Source organism: Anomaloglossus baeobatrachus, chromosome 10 (genome assembly GCF_048569485.1).
Source record: "Anomaloglossus baeobatrachus isolate aAnoBae1 chromosome 10, aAnoBae1.hap1, whole genome shotgun sequence".
Lineage (NCBI taxonomy): Eukaryota > Metazoa > Chordata > Amphibia > Anura > Aromobatidae > Anomaloglossus > Anomaloglossus baeobatrachus.
This window is the reverse complement of record NC_134362.1, coordinates 212,353,058-212,373,342: the sequence shown is the minus strand read 5'-3', so window position 1 is coordinate 212,373,342 and position 20,285 is coordinate 212,353,058. Positions and strand designations below refer to the sequence as shown.

Sequence of the window (20,285 nt, the reverse complement as noted above, 5' to 3'; positions counted from 1 at the left end):
CATTATCCCGTCCTCTCTATGGAGAGTCTCCGCATTATCCCGTCCTCTCTATGGAGAGTCTCCGCATTATCCCGTCCTCTCTATGGAGAGTCTCCGCATTATCCCCTCCTCTCTATGGAGAGTCTCCGCATTATCCCGTCCTCTCTATGGAGAGTCTCCGCATTATCCTGTCCTCTCTATGGAGAGTCTCCGCATTATCCCGCCCTCTCTATGGAGATTCTCAGCATTATCTCCTCCTCTCTATGGAGATTCTCAGCATTATCCCGTCCTCTCTATGGAGAGTCTCCGCATTATCCCCTCCTCTCTATGGAGAGTCTCCGCATTATCCCCTCCTCTCTATGGAGAGTCTCCGCATTATCCCCTCCTCTCTATGGAGAGTCTCCGCATTATCCCGTCCTCTCTATGGAGAGTCTCCGCATTATCCCCTCCTCTCTATGGAGAGTCTCCGCATTATCCCGTCCTCTCTATGGAGAGTCTCCGCATTATCCCCTCCTCTCTATGGAGAGTCTCCGCATTATCCCCTCCTCTCTATGGAGAGTCTCCGCATTATCCCCTCCTCTCTATGGAGAGTCTCCGCATTATCCCCTCCTCTCTATGGAGAGTCTCCCCATTATCCCGTCCTCTCTATGGAGAGTCTCCGCACTATCCCGTCCTCTCTATGGAGAGTCTCCGCATTATCCCGCCCTCTCTATGGAGAGTCTCCGCATTATCCCGCCCTCTCTATGGAGAGTCTCCGCATTATCCCGTCCTCTCTATGGAGAGTCTCCGCATTATCCCCTCCTCTCTATGGAGAGTCTCCGCATTATCCTGTCCTCTCTATGGAGAGTCTCCGCATTATCCCGCCCTCTCTATGGAGATTCTCAGCATTATCTCCTCCTCTCTATGGAGATTCTCAGCATTATCCCGTCCTCTCTATGGAGAGTCTCCGCATTATCCCGTTCTCTATATGGAGAGTCTCTGCATTATCCCGTCCTCTCTATGGAGAGTCTCCGCATTATCCCGTCCTCTCTATGGAGAGTCTCTGCATTATCCTGTCCTCTCTATGGAGAGTCTCCGCATTATCCCCTCCTCTCTATGGAGAGTCTCCGCATTATCCCGTCCTCTCTATGGAGAGTCTCCGCATTATCCCGTCCTCTCTATGGAGGGTCTCCGCATTATCCCGTCCTCTCTATGGAGAGTCTCCGCATTATCCCGTCCTCTCTATGGAGAGTCTCCGCATTATCTCCTCCTCTCTATGGAGAGTCTCCGCATTATCCCGTCCTCTCTATGGAGAGTCTCCGCATTATCCCGTCCTCTCTATGGAGAGTCTCCGCATTATCCCGTCCTCTCTATGGAGAGTCTCCGCATTATCCCGTCCTCTCTATGGAGAGTCTCCGCATTATCCTGTCCTCTCTATGGAGAGTCTCCGCATTATCCCCTCCTCTCTATGGAGAGTCTCTGCATTATCCTGTCCTCTCTATGGAGAGTCTCTGCATTATCCCCTCCTCTCTATGGAGAGTCTCCGCATTATCCCGTCCTCTCTATGGAGAGTCTCCGCATTATCCCGTCCTCTCTTGCATTTGTCTTTCGGGGTGACCAGCCTTCTTGGGGGACTTGAAAGAGTTTGTGATGTTGTAAAGATGCAATAGTTTCAAAATCACAAACTTGGAACATCCAACTTCTCCTGCTAAGGCTGATAGGGTCACCCCTTTTGCCTTCATCTGGACAACCTGCTGCCGGAGGCTTTCAGTCACTTTGGAACAACAAAGTCAGTGCAAACTGGAAAGTTATTCTGCCAGTTACATCGGGATTGTCAGATAATGAAGGACATTAGGACCAGGCGCAGATTATCACCAATAGTCTCCTCCCACAGTAATGGCTGATAACAGGGAGTAATAGATTGTAGTCACCTGTCCTATAGTAGTCTCGTTCTTGCTGACTGTTTCCAGCAGGCTGGTTTGTGCCCCCTGTATCTGGTGGACATTAACCACTTCATGCCGGCGAGTCCTTGTTATCAGGGGCGGCCGCTGTGGCCGCTGATCTCTTACCTTGCTTGCCAGCACCAGCAGGGCGCCCTCTGTTGGCTGACCCATGAGCATGTCCCCCCGGATGACGGCGTTGTTGGCGACACAGCCGGCCTGAGCAGACGAGAGCGGAGAACAACATCAGAAGATATCCCCAACAAAGGTACTCTGTGCTGCTGTGGCGTCCACAGATCAGAGGCACCACGCACTGTCCACCTCCTGAGTATGTAGACAGCTGTAATACTCTGTGCTGCTGTGGCGTCCCCTCACCTCCACCAGTTTTCCTACGGAGATGTTGGAGAATTCCCGCAGCTCCACATTTGATGGCAGCAAGTTCACAGATCCCTTCTCATCATAGCCGACACCGGAGACCTGCGGAGCAGAGGGGAACGTGAAGGAGCAAAGGTGCCGCCCGGGGGCACCGGCCACACTCCTGGGGGGGAAAAAGGGCCACGACCGGCCAGACTCCTGGGGGGGAAAAAGGGCCACGACCGGCCAGACTCCTGGGGGGGAAAAAGGGCCACGACCGGCCACACTCCTGGGGGGTAAAAAGGGTCACGACCGGCCAGACTCCTGGGGGCAAAAAGGGCCACGACCGGCCACACTCCTGGGGGGGGGGGAAAGGGCCACGACCGGCCACACTCCTGGGGGGGAAAAAGGGCCACGACCGGCCACACTCCTGGGGGGGAAAAAGGGCCACGACCGGCCACACTCCTGGGGGGGAAAAAGGGCCACGACCGGCCACACTCCTGGGGGGGAAAAAGGGCCACGACCGGCCACACTCCTGGGGGGGGAAAAGGGGCCACGACCGGCCACACTCCTGGGGGGGAAAAAGGGCCACGACCGGCCACACTCCTGGGGGGGAAAAAGGGCCACGACCGGCCACACTCCTGGGGGGGAAAAAGGGCCACGACCGGCCACACTCCTGGGGGGGGAAAGGGCCACGACCGGCCACACTCCTGGGGGGGGAAAGGGCCACGACCGGCCACACTCCTGGGGGGGGAAAGGGCCACGACCGGCCACACTCCTGGGGGGGGAAAGGGCCACGACCGGCCACACTCCTGGGGGGGGGAAAGGGCCACGACCGGCCACACTCCTGGGGGGGGGAAAGGGCCACGACCGGCCACACTACTGGGGGGGGGGGAAAGGGCCACGACCGGCCACACTCCTGGGGGGGAAAAAGGGCCACGAACGGCCACACTCCTGGGGGGGAAAAAGGGCCACGACCGGCCAGACTCCTGGGGGGGAAAAAGGGCCACGACCGGCCAGACTCCTGGGGGGGAAAAAGGGCCACGACCGGCCAGACTCCTGGGGGGGAAAAAGGGCCACGACCGGCCAGACTCCTGGGGGGGGGGAAAGGGCCACGACCGGCCAGACTCCTGGGGGGGAAAAAGGGCCACGACCGGCCAGACTCCTGGGGGGGAAAAAGGGCCACGACCGGCCAGACTCCTGGGGGCAAAAAGGGCCACGGGGAGGGGGCACAGCCAGCCAGACTCCCGGGGGGGGAAAAGAGCCATGATCGGCCAGACTCCCGGGGGAGGGGGGGAGATTGGTACCACTGGCCAGACTCCCGGGGGAGGGGGTGGGGGATGGGCACCACCGGCCAGACTCCCGGGGGAGGGGGGGGGGGGAAGAGATGGGCACCACCGGCCAGACTCCCGGGGAGGGGGGGAAGGATGGGCACCACCGGCCAGACTGACTGAAGGGGGGGGCACCACCGGCCATACATGGGATCGGCAGCTCTGGTTACCTCGGCGTGCAGCCCGTCTGATGTCACTAGTCTGGTGACCGTCATCTCGTTAGCGGTGAGGGTGCCCGTCTTGTCGGAACAGATGACGTTGCAGCAACCTGACACCAAAGAACAGGCAAGGGTTAATAGTACCGAGTGGGGCCGGCAATATGATGGGTGGGCACTGTCAGGACCAATCAGCCCTCACTCTCCTTTGGGGGGTTTGGTTGTCACTCACCCAGCGTCTCTACGATCGGCAGCTTCTTGACGATCACCCGCTTGTTGGCCATCCTCATCACCCCGAGCGCCAGCGTCACCGTGACAACGATGGGCAGACCCTCAGGGATAGCGGCTACGGCCAAACTGAAAGCAGAGGTGAGAGCTGAGGACCCGAGGTGGGAAAACTCCCATCATCCGGGATATGAGGCGCGTACCTGACTCCGATGGTGAACATACTGAGCAGAGGCTTCCCCTGGAGCCAGCCAATCAGCATGATGAGCCCTGCGCGGGAGAGACGGGCAGCGGTCAGCAAGGACAGCAGCGGCAGCCCCCCGCCATACCCCAGACACGGGACGCCCGCCGCCGTACCCCAGACACGAGACGCCCCTCCGCCGTACCCTAGACACGAGACGCCCCTCCGCCGTACCCCAGACACGAGACGCCCCTCCGCCGTACCCCAGACACGGGACGCCCCCCGCCGTACCCCAGACACGGGACGCCCCCCGCCGTACCCCAGACACGGGACGCCCCTCCGCCGTACCCCAGACACGAGACGCCCCTCCGCCGTACCCCAGACACGGGACGCCCCTCCGCCGTACCCCAGACACGAGACGCCCCTCCGCCGTACCCCAGACACGAGACGCCCCTCCGCCGTACCCCAGACACGAGACGCCCCTCCGCCGTACCCCAGACACGAGACGCCCCTCCGCCGTACCCCAGACACGAGACGCCCCTCCGCCGTACCCCAGACACGAGACGCCCCTCCGCCGTACCCCAGACACGAGACGCCCCCCGCCGTACCCCAGACACTGGACGCCCCCCGCCGTACCCCAGACACTGGACGCCCCTCCGCCGTACCCCAGACACGGGACGCCCCCCGCCGTACCCCAGACACGGGACGCCCCTCCGCCGTACCCCAGACACGAGACGCCCCTCCGCCGTACCCCAGACACGGGACGCCCCTCCGCCGTACCCCAGACACGAGACGCCCCTCCGCCGTACCCCAGACACGAGACACCCCCCCGCCGTACCCCAGACACGAGACACCCCCCCGCCGTACCCCAGACACGAGACGCCCCCTGCCGTACCCCAGACGCCCCCCGCCATACCCAGTCACCACTCAACCTCCTCTCTGTATTTCCGGGGGGGCTGGACGGCTGGGATTGCGGCAGTTACAGATATTAGAGATGAGCTCACCGATTATGCCAAATGAGAAGAGCGACAGCTGCTTCCCCAGCGCGTCCATGCTCTTCTGCAGAGGAGTTTTAGGCGTCTGAAATAAAGAAAAGTGATGAGAGATGGCAGCACAGATAATACAGGCATCACCCAGGAACACAGAGGAGCGGGGGTACAGGGGGAGCCAGGGGTACAGGGGGGGCGGGGTCCGGCTCACGAGCTACAATCTATGAGGAAATAGGGGGGGGAGGCACACAAAAATATGGGGGCTAAGTATTAGTCAGATGATCTGAGGTAGTGCATTCCAGAAAACTGGCGCAGCACAAAAGAAGTCTGGAGATGAAGGTGTGAGGTTCAGATTATGGAGGATGTTAGTATTACATTAATTGGAGCACTGTGGGGAGGACGGGTAGGTGATAGATGAGGAGGAGATGTAGGGCGGTGCAGCACTGTGGAGAGGATGGGTAGGGTGATAGAGATGAGGAGGAGATGTAGGGAGGTGCAGCACTATGGAGAGGACGGGTAGGTGATAGAGATGAGGAGGAGATGTAGGGAGGTGCAGCACTGTGGAGAGGACGGGTAGGTGATAGAGATGAGGAGGAGATGTAGGGGGTGCAGCACTGTGGGGAGGACGGGTAGGTGATAGAGATGAGGAGGAGATGTAGGGGGATGCAGCACTGTGGAGAGGACGGGTAGGTGATAGAGATGAGGAGGAGATGTGGTGCGGTGTAGAACTGTGGAGAATGTGGGTAGGTGATAGAGATGAGGAGGAGATGTGGTGCGGTGTAGAACTGTGGAGAATATGGGTAGGTGATAGAGATGAGGAGGGTGCTAGGACTGAACCCCGAGGAACCCTGACAGTAAAGAGGAGGAGGCCTAGGACTGACCCTGATAGTAAAAGGAGGAGGCCTAGGACTGACCCGACAGTAAGAGGAGGAGGCCTAGGACTGACCCCGACAGTAAGAGGAGGAGGCCTAGGACTGACCCTGACAGTAAGGGGAGGCGACCTAGGACTGACCCTGACAGTAACAGGAGGAGGAGGCCTAGGACTGACCCTGACAGTAAGAAGAGGAGGAGGACTAGGACTGACCCTGACAGTAAGAAGAGGAGGAGGACTAGGACTGACCCTGACAGTAAGAGGAGGAGGCCTAGGACTGACCCTGACAGTAAGAGGAGGAGGCCTAGGACTGACCCTGACAGTAACAGGAGGAGGCCTAGGACTGACCCTGACAGTAACAGGAGGAGGCCTAGGACTGACCCTGACAGTAACAGGAGGAGGCCTAGGACTGACCCTGACAGTAACAGGAGGAGGCCTAGGACAGACCCTGACAGTAACAGGAGGAGGCCTAGGACTGACCCTGACAGTAACAGGAGGAGGCCTAGGACTGACCCTGACAGTAACAGGAGGAGGAGGGCTAGGACTGACCCTGACAGTAACAGGAGGAGGAGGGCTAGGACTGACCCTGACAGTAACAGGAGGAGGCCTAGGACTGACCCTGACAGTAACAGGAGGAGGAGGGCTAGGACTGACCCTGACAGTAAGAGGAGGCGGCCTTGGACTGACCCTGACAGTAAGAGGAGGAGACCTAGGACTGACCCTGACAGTAACAGGAGGAGGCCTAGGACTGACCCTGACAGTAACAGGAGGAGGCCTAGGACTGACCCTGACAGTAACAGGAGGAGGCCTAGGACTGACCCTGACAGTAACAGGAGGAGGCCTAGGACTGACCCTGACAGTAACAGGAGGAGGCCTAGGACTGACCCTGACAGTAACAGGAGGAGGCCTAGGACTGACCCTGACAGTAACAGGAGGAGGCCTAGGACTGACCCTGACAGTAACAGGAGGAGGCCTAGGACTGACCCTGACAGTAACAGGAGGAGGCCTAGGACTGACCCTGACAGTAACAGGAGGAGGAGGGCTAGGACTGACCCTGACAGTAACAGGAGGAGGCCTAGGACTGACCCTGACAGTAACAGGAGGAGGAGGGCTAGGACTGACCCTGACAGTAACAGGAGGAGGCCTAGGACTGACCCTGACAGTAACAGGAGGAGGAGGGCTAGGACTGACCCTGACAGTAACAGGAGGAGGTCTAGGACTGACCCTGACAGTAACAGGAGGAGGTCTAGGACTGACCCTGACAGTAAGAGGAGGAGGCCTTGGACTGACCCTGACATTAAGAGGAGGAGGCCTAGGACTGACCCTGACAGTAACAGGAGGAAGCCTAGGACTGACCCTGACAGTAACAGGAGGAGGAGGGCTAGGACTGACCCTGACAGTAAGAGGAGGAGGCCTTGGACTGACCCTGACAGTAAGAGGAGGAGGGATAGGACTGACCCTGACAGAGAGAGGAGGAGGAGGTCTAGGACTGACCCTGACAGTAAGAGGAGGAGGCCTAGGACTGACCCTGACAGTAAGAGGAGGAGGCCTAGGACTGACCCTGACAGTAAGAGGAGGAGGCCTAGGACTGACCCTGACAGTAAGAGGAGGAGGCCTAGGACTGACCCTGACAGTAACAGGAGGAGGCCTAGGACTGACCCTGACAGTAACAGGAGGAGGCCTAGGACTGACCCTGACAGTAACAGGAGGAGGCCTTGGACTGACCCTGACAGTAACAGGAGGAGGCCTTGGACTGACCCTGACAGTAAGAGGAGGAGGGCTAGGACTGACCCTGACAGTAAGAGGAGGCGACCTAGGACTGACCCTGACAGTAAGAGGAGGTGACCTAGGTCTGACCCTGAAGATCCCAATCTGCTTTCTGGATGAGTTTGGAGTATAAAGCTGGGTTTACACACTGCAACATCGCAAAGGACATCGCTGTAACGTCACCGGTTTTGTGATGCAATAGCGACCTCCCTAAGTCTCTGTTAAGTCGCTGGTGAGCTGTCAAACAGGCAAACCTGGCCAACAACGCAACAGCGATCCGGACCTGCAGAGCGACCTAGCTGGTTGTTGGGGGCGTTGATAAGCAGCCTTTTGAAAGGGAAGTTGCTAACAAAGTCGCTGCAAAGTCTTCACACACTGAAACTTCATGCTGCACAGCGGGAAACAAAGGACCTAGGAATGGTCCTGAACGATTTGTAACGATTACAACTTCACAGCAGGGGCCGGGTCGCTGATAGGTTTCACACACTGCAACATCGCAAACAACATCGCTATTGCGTCACAAAACCGGTGACCTTACAGCGATGTCGTTTGAGATGTTGCAGTGTGTAAACCCAGCTTTAGATACACAACGCACAATACTCAGCATTACAGGGGATGAGCTGTGGCTGAATGTGAAGGGTTAATGACATCATAGATCCAAAGCAGGAAAATAGAACCACAAACCTCCTCCGCCTGCATCATCTTAAAGACTTCACCGAACTGCGACTTCTCCCCCACACAAATCACGACTCCCTGAGAAACAACAGAAGGAATCAGAAGCCGAAGATCTCCAAGAGTCCGACATTTATATCCACGACCAGCGCCACATATAAAAGATGCGATAGGCGGTGTTCTCAGTGATGTCACCGCTGATCTCTGGTAATGGATAGGAGGTGTTCTCAGTGATGTCACCGCTGATCTCTGGTGATGGATAGGAGGTGTTCTCAGTGATGTCACCGCTGATCTCTGGTAATGGATAGGAGGTGTTCTCAGTGATGTCACTGCTGATCTCTGGTGATGGATAGGAGGTGTTCTCAGTGATGTCACCGCTGATCTCTGGTGATGGATAGGAGGTGTTCTCAGTGATGTCACCGCTGATCTCTGGTGATGGATAGGAGGTGTTCTCAGTGATGTCACTGCTGATCTCTGGTGATGGATAGGAGGTGTTCTCAGTGATGTCACCGCTGATCTCTGGTGATGGATAGGCGGTGTTCTCAGTGATGTCACTGCTGATCTCTGGTGATGGATAGGAGGTGTTCTCAGTGATGTCTCCGCTGATCTCTGGTGATGGATAGGAGGTGTTCTCAGTGATGTCACTGCTGATCTCTGGTGATGGATAGGCGGTGTTCTCAGTGATGTCACCGCTGATCTCTGGTGATGGATAGGAGGTGTTCTCAGTGATGTCACTGCTGATCTCTGGTGATGGATAGGAGGTGTTCTCAGTGATGTCACTGCTGATCTCTGGTGATGGATAGGAGGTGTTCTCAGTGATGTCACCGCTGATCTCTGGTGATGGATAGGAGGTGTTCTCAGTGATGTCACTGCTGATCTCTGGTGATGGATAGGCAGTGTTCTCAGTGATGTCACCGCTGATCTCTGGTGATGGATAGGAGGTGTTCTCAGTGATGTCACCGCTGATCTCTGGTGATGGATAGGAGGTGTTCTCAGTGATGTCACCGCTGATCTCTGGTGATGGATAGGAGGTGTTCTCAGTGATGTCACCGCTGATCTCTGGTGATGGATAGGAGGTGTTCTCAGTGATGTCACCGCTGATCTCTGGTGATGGATAGGAGGTGTTCTCAGTGATGTCACTGCTGATCTCTGGTGATGGATAGGAGGTGTTCTCAGTGATGTCACTGCTGATCTCTGGTGATGGATAGGAGGTGTTCTCAGTGATGTCACCGCTGATCTCTGGTGATGGATAGGCAGTGTTCTCAGTGATGTCACCGCTGATCTCTGGTGATGGATAGGTGGTGTTATCAGTGATGTCACCGCTGATCTCTGGTGATGGATAGGAGGTGTTCTCAGTGATGTCACTGCTGATCTCTGGTGATGGATAGGCAGTGTTCTCAGTGATGTCACCGCTGATCTCTGGTGATGGATAGGAGGTGTTCTCAGTGATGTCACCGCTAATCTCTGGTGATGGATAGGCGGTGTTCTCAGTGATGTCACCGCTGATCTCTGGTGATGGATAGGCGGTGTTCTCAGTGATGTCACCGCTGATCTCTGGTGATGGATAGGAGGTGTTCTCAGTGATGTCACCGCTGATCTCTGGTGATGGATAGGAGGTGTTCTCAGTGATGTCACCGCTGATCTCTGGTGATGGATAGGAGGTGTTCTCAGTGATGTCACTGCTGATCTCTGGTGATGGATAGGAGGTGTTCTCAGTGATGTCACTGCTGATCTCTAGTGATGGATAGGAGGTGTTCTCAGTGATGTCACCGCTGATCTCTGGTGATAGATAGGCGGTGTTCTCAGTGATGTCACCGCTGATCTCTGGTGATGGATAGGAGGTGTTCTCAGTGATGTCACCGCTGATCTCTGGTGATGGATAGGAGGTGTTCTCAGTGATGTCACCGCTGATCTCTGGTGATGGATAGGAGGTGTTCTCAGTGATGTCACCGCTGATCTCTGGTGATGGATAGGAGGTGTTCTCAGTGATGTCACCACTGATCTCTGGTGATGGATAGGAGGTGTTCTCAGTGATGTCACCGCTGATCTCTGGTGATGGATAGGAGGTGTTCTCAGTGATGTCACCGCTGATCTCTGGTGATGGATAGGAGGTGTTCTCAGTGATGTCACCGCTGATCTCTGGTGATGGATAGGAGGTGTTCTCAGTGATGTCACCGCTGATCTCTGGTGATGGATAGGAGGTGTTCTCAGTGATGTCACCGCTGATCTCTGGTGATGGATAGGAGGTGTTCTCAGTGATGTCACCGCTGATCTCTGGTGATGGATAGGAGGTGTTCTCAGTGATGTCACCGCTGATCTCTGGTGATGGATAGGAGGTGTTCTCAGTGATGTCACCGCTGATCTCTGGTGATGGATAGGAGGTGTTCTCAGTGATGTCTCTGCTGATCTCTGGTGATGGATAGGCGGTGTTCTCAGTGATGTCACTGCTGATCTCTGGTGATGGATAGGAGGTGTTCTCAGTGATGTCACCGCTGATCTCTGGTGATGGATAGGAGGTGTTCTCAGTGATGTCACCGCTGATCTCTGGTGATGGATAGGAGGTGTTCTCAGTGATGTCACCGCTGATCTCTGGTGATGGATAGGAGGTGTTCTCAGTGATGTCACCGCTGATCTCTGGTGATGGATAGGAGGTGTTCTCAGTGATGTCACCGCTGATCTCTGGTGATGGATAGGAGGTGTTCTCAGTGATGTCACTGCTGATCTCTGGTGATGGATAGGCGGTGTTCTCAGTGATGTCACCGCTGATCTCTGGTGATGGATAGGCGGTGTTCTCAGTGATGTCACCGCTGATCTCTGGTGATGGATAGGAGGTGTTCTCAGTGATGTCACTGCTGATCTCTGGTAATGGATAGGAGGTGTTCTCAGTGATGTCACTGCTGATCTCTGGTGATGGATAGGAGGTGTTCTCAGTGATGTCACTGCTGATCTCTGGTGATGGATAGGCGGTGTTCTCAGTGATGTCACTGCTGATCTCCGGTGATGGATAGGAGGTGTTCTCAGTGATGTCACCGCTGATCTCTGGTGATGGATAGGAGGTGTTCTCAGTGATGTCACTGCTGATCTCTGGTGATGGATAGGAGGTGTTCTCAGTGATGTCACCGCTGATCTCTGGTGATGGATAGGAGGTGTTCTCAGTGATGTCACCGCTGATCTCTGGTGATGGATAGGCGGTGTTCTCAGTGATGTCACCGCTGATCTCTGGTGATGGATAGGCGGTGTTCTCAGTGATGTCACCGCTGATCTCTGGTGATGGATAGGAGGTGTTCTCAGTGATGTCACCGCTGATCTCTGGTGATGGATAGGCGGTGTTCTCAGTGATGTCACCGCTGATCTCTGGTGATGGATAGGCGGTGTTCTCAGTGATGTCACTGCTGATCTCTGGTGATGGATAGGCGGTGTTCTCAGTGATGTCACCGCTGATCTCTGGTGATGGCTAGGCGGTGTTCTCAGTGATGTCACCGCTGATCTCTGGTGATGGATAGGAGGTGTTCTCAGTGATGTCACCGCTGATCTCTGGTGATGGATAGGAGGTGTTCTCAGTGATGTCACCGCTGATCTCTGGTGATGGATAGGAGGTGTTCTCAGTGATGTCACCGCTGATCTCTGGTGATGGATAGGAGGTGTTCTCAGTGATGTCACCGCTGATCTCTGGTGATGGATAGGAGGTGTTCTCAGTGATGTCACCGCTGATCTCTGGTGATGGATAGGAGGTGTTCTCAGTGATGTCACCGCTGATCTCTGGTGATGGATAGGAGGTGTTCTCAGTGATGTCACCGCTGATCTCTGGTGATGGATAGGAGGTGTTCTCAGTGATGTCACCGCTGATCTCTGGTGATGGATAGGAGGTGTTCTCAGTGATGTCACCGCTGATCTCTGGTGATGGATAGGAGGTGTTCTCAGTGATGTCACCGCTGATCTCTGGTGATGGATAGGAGGTGTTCTCAGTGATGTCACCGCTGATCTCTGGTGATGGATAGGAGGTGTTCTCAGTGATGTCACCGCTGATCTCTGGTGATGGATAGGAGGTGTTCTCAGTGATGTCACCGCTGATCTCTGGTGATGGATAGGCGGTGTTCTCAGTGATGTCACCGCTGATCTCTGGTGATGGATAGGCGGTGTTCTCAGTGAGGTCACCGCTGATCTCTGGTGATGGATAGGAGGTGTTCTCAGTGATGTCACCGCTGATCTCTGGTAATGGATAGGAGGTGTTCTCAGTGATGTCACCGCTGATCTCTGGTGATGGATAGGCGGTGTTCTCAGTGATGTCACCGCTGATCTCTGGTGATGGATAGGAGGTGTTCTCAGTGATGTCACCGCTGATCTCTGGTGATGGATAGGAGGTGTTCTCAGTGATGTCACCGCTGATCTCTGGTGATGGATAGGAGGTGTTCTCAGTGATGTCACCGCTGATCTCTGGTGATGGATAGGAGGTGTTCTCAGTGATGTCACTGCTGATCTCTGGTGATGGATAGGAGGTGTTCTCAGTGATGTCACTGCTGATCTCTGGTGATGGATAGGAGGTGTTCTCAGTGATGTCACTGCTGATCTCTGGTGATGGATAGGCGGTGTTCTCAGTGATGTCACTGCTGATCTCCGGTGATGGATAGGAGGTGTTCTCAGTGATGTCACCGCTGATCTCTGGTGATGGATAGGAGGTGTTCTCAGTGATGTCACTGCTGATCTCTGGTGATGGATAGGAGGTGTTCTCAGTGATGTCACCGCTGATTTCTGGTGATGGATAGGCGGTGTTCTCAGTGATGTCACCGCTGATCTCTGGTGATGGATAGGAGGTGTTCTCAGTGATGTCACCGCTGATCTCTGGTGATGGATAGGAGGTGTTCTCAGTGATGTCACCGCTGATCTCTGGTGATGGATAGGCGGTGTTCTCAGTGATGTCACCGCTGATCTCTGGTGATGGATAGGCGGTGTTCTCAGTGATGTCACTGCTGATCTCTGGTGATGGATAGGCGGTGTTCTCAGTGATGTCACCGCTGATCTCTGGTGATGGATAGGAGGTGTTCTCAGTGATGTCACTGCTGATCTCTGGTGATGGATAGGAGGTGTTCTCAGTGATGTCACCGCTGATCTCTGGTGATGGATAGGCGGTGTTCTCAGTGATGTCACTGCTGATCTCTGGTGATGGATAGGCGGTGTTCTCAGTGATGTCACCGCTGATCCCTGGTGATGGATAGGAGATGTTCTCAGTGATGTCACTGCTGATCTCTGGTGATGGATAGGTGGTATTCTCAGTGATGTCACCGCTGATCTCTGGTGATGGATAGGCGGTGTTCTCAGTGATGTCACTGCTGATCTCTGGTGGTGGATAGGCGGTGTTCTCAGTGATGTCACTGCTGATCTCTGGTGATGGATAGGCGCTGTTCTCAGTGATGTCACTGCTGATCTCTAGTGATTGGGCAGTGTGGTGGCGGCGGCGGCTCTTACCTTTCCTTTTCCGTAGCGGACTAGCGTGCCCATGAACACGATGTTGCTCAGTGTGGTGAGGCCGCTCGCTTCGTCCACGGATCCGTGTGTTTTGCTGCATGGTTCGGTTTCACCAGTAAAACTGGATTCATCCACGAGAAGATCCGTCGTCTGATGGGAGAGAAGTGAAATGTTAGGGGTCTGCAGAGGGATCATTAATATTAGGGGTCCACAGGACGGGGGGGGGGGGGAATCACTCCTAGTATCATGGAGGCTTCCTCGCAGCTTGGATTCTGTACATCGTTTACTAACAGATGATTGGAGGAGCAATGTGCTGATAACTGCGAGTCCTGACCTCAGCGCCTGCAGTCCTCGGAGGGAGGGCCGCTGGCTGCACTCAGTGAGCTCACCCTCTGCTTTGCGGGAGTCTTATCTCTATTCTCGCTGCAGTAAAACTCAATTTATGTTCATTTTTCTATTTGCTTTTCTATATTGACACAGGGGGAGGGGCGGCTACAAATACCTTTATGTGCGCGGAGCACCGGGCGGACGCGGGCAGCTATGACCTTGTCTGCGAGCGTCCGGAACACGGCGGCCCGAACACCTCACCACGACTACAGGGCTAGGAACATCGGGCCAAAGAATACAATGTCCCAGAATGCAATCTGACACTGGAAGAACAGGACATGATGGAAGATGGTGACGAAGGTCTGATACGTCTCACTGTATGGCCACAGGACTCCCGAGCGGCCCCTGTCCGTCTCCTCCCCCCGAGCGGCCCCTGTCCGTCTCCTCCCCCCGAGCGGCCCCTGTCCGTCTCCTCCCCCCGAGCGGCCCCTGTCCGTCTCCTCCCCCCGAGCGGCCCCTGTCCGTCTCCTCCCCCCGAGCTGCCCCTGTCCGTCTCCTCCCCCGAGCTGCCCCTGTCCGTCTCCTCCCCCGAGCTGCCCCTGTCCGTCTCCTCCCCCGAGCTGCCCCTGTCCGTCTCCTCCTCCCGAGCGGCCCCTGTCCGTCTCCTCCTCCCGAGCGGCCCCTGTCCGTCTCCTCCTCCCGAGCGGCCCCTGTCCGTCTCCTCCTCCCGAGCGGCCCCTGTCCGTCTCCTCCTCCCGAGCGGCCCCTGTCCGTCTCCTCCCCCGAGCTGCCCCTGTCCGTCTCCTCCCCCGAGCTGCCCCTGTCCGTCTCCTCCTCCCGAGCGGCCCCTGTCCGTCTCCTCCTCCCGAGCGGCCCCTGTCCGTCTCCTCCCCCGAGCTGCCCCTGTCCGTCTCCTCCTCCCGAGCGGCCCCTGTCCGTCTCCTCCCCCCGAGCGGCCCCTGTCCGTCTCCTCCCCCCGAGCGGCCCCTGTCCGTCTCCTCCCCCCGAGCGGCCCCTGTCCGTCTCCTCCCCCCGAGCGGCCCCTGTCCGTCTCCTCCCCCCGAGCGGCCCCTGTCCGTCTCCTCCCCCCGAGCGGCCCCTGTCCGTCTCCTCCCCCCGAGCGGCCCCTGTCCGTCTCCTCCCCCCGAGCGGCCCCTGTCAGTCTCCTCCCCCCGAGCGGCCCCTGTCAGTCTCCTCCCCCCGAGCGGCCCCTGTCAGTCTCCTCCCCCCGAGCGGCCCCTGTCCGTCTCCTCCCCCCGAGCGGCCCCTGTCCGTCTCCTCCCCCCGAGCGGCCCCTGTCAGTCTCCTCCCCCCGAGCGGCCCCTGTCAGTCTCCTCCCCCCGAGCGGCCCCTGTCCGTCTCCTCCCCCCGAGCGGCCCCTGTCCGTCTCCTCCTCCCGAGCGGCCCCTGTCCGTCTCCTCCTCCCGAGCGGCCCCTGTCCGTCTCCTCCTCCCGAGCGGCCCCTGTCCGTCTCCTCCTCCCGAGCGGCCCCTGTCCGTCTCCTCCTCCCGAGCTGCCCCTGTCCGTCTCCTCCTCTCGAGCTGCCCCTGTCCTCTGGCGCTCTCCTCCTCCCGAGCTGCCCCTGTCCTCTGGCGCTCTCCTCCTCCCGAGCTGCCCCTGTCCTCTGGCGCTCTCCTCCTCCTGAGCTGCCCCTGTCCTCTGGCGCTCTCCTCCTCCCGAGCTGCCCCTGTCCTCTGGCGCTCTCCTCCTCCTGAGCTGCCCCTGTCCTCTGGCGCTCTCCTCCTCCTGAGCTGCCCCTGTCCTCTGGCGCTCTCCTCCTCCCGAGCTGCCCCTGTCCTCTGGCGCTCTCCTCCTCCTGAGCTGCCCCTGTCCTCTGGCGCTCTCCTCCTCCTGAGCTGCCCCTGTCCTCTGGCGCTCTCCTCCCGAGCTGCCCCTGTATATACAGTGCGGTGTAGTATGGCGGTATATCAGTGGTGGCGGCTTTCTCTGTAAATCTCGGGATGGTTTACACAGCGGCGAGCGCTGAACACAGAGCAACAAATCTCCAGATCAGAGAGCAAACATCAGCTGAGCCCACGGAGGCACGGCCAGGATCCGCCACGGTCACTGCTCAAAACTGCCACTTTCTACACCAATAGCGGTGGTTCTGCGGTGGAGTCACGCCATCTTACCGTGGATAATCGTGGGGGCCTCACTCAGGCTCCGGAGCCCCCCGATTCACTCGGGACAAGTCTGGAGACAACTAATTCCTCCTAAATGTGGAGCGTGGACCGGCCGCAGCTGATCCCCACAACACAGGGACTGTCCACATATAATGATTCCTGTGCGTGGACCGGCCGCAGCTGATCCCCACAACACAGGGACTGTCCACATATAATGATCCCTGTGCGTGGACCGGCCGCAGCTGATCCCCACAACACAGGGACTGTCCACATATAATGATTCCTGTGCATGGACCGGCCGCAGCTGATCCCCACAACACAGGGACTGTCCACATATAATGATCCCTGTGCATGGACCGGCCGCAGCTGATCCCCACAACACAGGGACTGTCCACATATAATGATCCCTGTGCGTGGACCGGCCGCAGCTGATCCCCACAACACAGGGACTGTCCACATATAATGATCCCTGCGCATGGACCGGCCGCAGCTGATCCCCACAACACAGGGACTGTCCACATATAATGATCCCTGCGCATGGACCGGCCGCAGCTGATCCCCACAACACAGGGACTGTCCACATATAATGATCCCTGTGCGTGGACCGGCCGCAGCTGATCCCCACAACACAGGGACTGTCCACATATAATGATCCCTGTGCGTGGACCGGCCGCAGCTGATCCCCACAACACAAGGACTGTCCACATATAATGATCCCTGTGCATGGACCGGCCGCAGCTGATCCCCACAACACAGGGACTGTCCACATATAATGATCCCTGTGCGTGGACCGGCCGCAGCTGATCCCCACAACACAGGGACTGTCCACATATAATGATCCCTGTGCATGGACCGGCCGCAGCTGATCCCCACAACACAGGGACTGTCCACACAATGACCCCTGTGCGTGGACCGGCCGCAGCTGATCCCCACCACACAGGAACTGTCCACATATAATGATCCCTGCGCATGGACCGGCCGCAGCTGATCCCCACAACACAGGGACTGTCCACATATAATGATCCCTGTGCGTGGACCGGCCGCAGCTGATCCCCACAACACAGGGACTGTCCACATATAATGATCCCTGCGCATGGACCGGCCGCAGCTGATCCCCACAACACAGGGACTGTCCACACAATGACCCCTGTGCGTGGACCGGCCGCAGCTGATCCCCACAACACAGGGACTGTCCACATATAATGATCCCTGCGCATGGACCGGCCGCAGCTGATCCCCACAACACAGGGACTGTCCACACAATGACCCCTGTGCGTGGACCGGCCGCAGCTGATCCCCACCACACAGGGACTGTCCACATATAATGATCCCTGTGCATGGACCGGCCGCAGCTGATCCCCACAACACAGGGACTGTCCACACAATGACCCCTGTGCGTGGACCGGCCGCAGCTGATCCCCACAACACAGGGACTGTCCACATATAATGATCCCTGCGCATGGACCGGCCACAGCTGATCCCCACAACACAGGGACTGTCCACATATAATGATCCCTGTGCGTGGACCGGCCGCAGCTGATCCCCACCACACAGGAACTGTCCACACATAATGATCCCTGCGCATGGATCGGCCGCAGCTGATCCCCACCACACAGGAACTGTCCACATATAATGATCCCTGCGCATGGACCGGCCGCAGCTGATCCCCACAACACAGGGACTGTCCACATATAATGATCCCCTGCGCATGGACCGGCCACAGCTGATCCCCACAACACAGGGACTGTCCACATATAATGATCCCTGTGCATGGACCGGCCGCAGCTGATCCCCACAACACAGGGACTGTCCACATATAATGATCCCTGTGCATGGACCGTCTGAGGATGATCTCATGTACTATCAGCCGCACGCTCCAGCAGTTGCTGGGTGTTGTTGTTCGCCGGTGTGTATGGGGACCATCTGCAGGACACCTGTCAGGGCTGTATAATGGAGGGGGCGAGACGCACGGCTCCGGTGACAATAGCCCCGGGCCGGGGACGGGTGTGCACCGCATCATGTGATCCGGGCGCTGCTGCCTGTCATTACATGGGATTGTCACCGGAGAACAATGGCGCGCTCAGCTCCGCTCCCCGCCGGGGGTGGTCACAGGCCGGCGGAAACCCACTGGGGACCAGGATACAGAGGACTGAAGGGGTGGAAAGTACCGGTCACCCCATGAGCACAATCCCCCGCACCGGACACCGCGTCACCTCTGCCACACCCTGTACACCCTGTACACCCGCACCCACCTCGATCAGCCGGACGTCTGCTGGGACCCGGTCACCGACCGTCAGCGACACCACGTCTCCGGGGACCAGCTCCCGAGCAAGAAGGTGCTGAAGCTTCCCATCCCGGACACTGCAAACGACGGAACAAGGATGAGTGTGCCGCAGAGCCGAGCCAGAGAAGCAGAGCACAGAGCAGAGCCAGAGAAGCAGAGCACAGAACAGAGCCAGAGAAGCAGAGCACAGAGCAGAGCCAGAGAAGCAGAGCACAGAGCAGAGCCAGAGAAGCAGAGCACAGAACAGAGCCAGAGAAGCAGAGCCAGAGAAGCAGAGCACAGAACAGAGCCAGAGAAGCAGAGCACAGAGCAGAGCCAGAGAAGCAGAGCCAGAGAAGCAGAGCCAGAGAAGCAGAGCACAGAACAGAGCCAGAGAAGCAGAGCACAGAACAGAGCCAGAGAAGCAGAGCACAGAGCAGAGCCAGAGAAGCAGAGCACAGAGCAGAGCCAGAGAAGCAGAGCCAGAGAAGCAGAGCCAGAGAAGCAGAGCACAGAACAGAGCCAGAGAAGCAGAGCACAGAACAGAGCCAGAGAAGCAGAGCACAGAACAGAGCCAGAGAAGCAGAGCACAGAACAGAGCCAGAGAAGCAGAGCACAGAGCAGAGCCAGAGAAGCAGAGCACAGAGCAGAGCCAGAGAAGCAGAGCACAGAACAGAGCCAGAGAAGCAGAGCACAGAACAGAGCCAGAGAAGCAGAGCACAGAACAGAGCCAGAGAAGCAGAGCACAGAACAGAGCCAGAGAAGCAGAGCACAGAACAGAGCCAGAGAAGCAGAGCACAGAACAGAGCCAGAGAAGCAGAGCACAGAGCAGAGCCAGAGAAGCAGAGCACAGAACAGAGCCAGAGAAGCAGAGCACAGAGCAGAGCCAGAGAAGCAGAGCACAGAACAGAGCCAGAGAAGCAGAGCTGCAGAGCCGCAGAGCCAGAGAAGCAGAGCACAGAGCAGAGCCAGAGAAGCAGAGCACAGAACAGAGCCAGAGAAGCAGAGCACAGAACAGAGCCAGAGAAGCAGAGCACAGAACAGAGCCAGAGAAGCAGAGCACAGAACAGAGCCAGAGAAGCAGAGCACAGAACAGAGCCAGAGAAGCAGAGCACAGAGCAGAGCCAGAGAAGCAGAGCACAGAGCAGAGCCAGAGAAGCAGAGCACAGAGCAGAGCCAGAGAAGCAGAGCACAGAGCAGAGCCAGAGAAGGAGAGCACAGAACAGAGCCAGAGAAGCAGAGCACAGAACAGAGCCAGAGAAGCAGAGCACAGAGCAGAGCCAGAGAAGCAGAGCACAGAGCAGAGCCAGAGAAGCAGAGCACAGAACAGAGCCAGAGAAGCAGAGCACAGAACAGAGCCAGAGAAGCAGAGCACAGAACAGAGCCAGAGAAGCAGAGCACAGAACAGAGCCAGAGAAGCAGAGCACAGAACAGAGCCAGAGAAGCAGAGCACAGAGCAGAGCCAGAGAAGCAGAGCACAGAGCAGAGCCAGAGAAGCAGAGCACAGAGCAGAGCCAGAGAAGCAGAGCACAGAACAGAGCCAGAGAAGCAGAGCACAGAACAGAGCCAGAGAAGCAGAGCACAGAGCAGAGCCAGAGAAGCAGAGCACAGAGCAGAGCCAGAGAAGCAGAGCACAGAGCAGAGCCAGAGAAGCAGAGCACAGAGC

The 20,285-nt window shown here is 57.3% G+C and overlaps 1 protein-coding gene across 1 annotated transcript in view; it reads right to left on the bottom strand.

Moving 5' to 3' along the window:
- The window catches only part of ATP2C2 (ATPase secretory pathway Ca2+ transporting 2), a 47,360-nt gene that overhangs the window by 23,932 nt on the left and 3,143 nt on the right, over positions 1-20,285 (bottom strand). The window contains exons 5-13 of the mRNA XM_075326260.1: positions 18,609-18,717; positions 13,907-14,056; positions 8,456-8,524; positions 5,149-5,224; positions 4,167-4,233; positions 3,971-4,095; positions 3,754-3,851; positions 2,274-2,375; positions 2,028-2,117 (exon numbers count right to left, since the gene is read on the bottom strand). Of these exons, the coding sequence (XP_075182375.1) occupies positions 2,028-2,117; positions 2,274-2,375; positions 3,754-3,851; positions 3,971-4,095; positions 4,167-4,233; positions 5,149-5,224; positions 8,456-8,524; positions 13,907-14,056; positions 18,609-18,717 (886 nt within the window). The remainder of the gene's footprint in view (positions 1-2,027; positions 2,118-2,273; positions 2,376-3,753; positions 3,852-3,970; positions 4,096-4,166; positions 4,234-5,148; positions 5,225-8,455; positions 8,525-13,906; positions 14,057-18,608; positions 18,718-20,285) is intronic.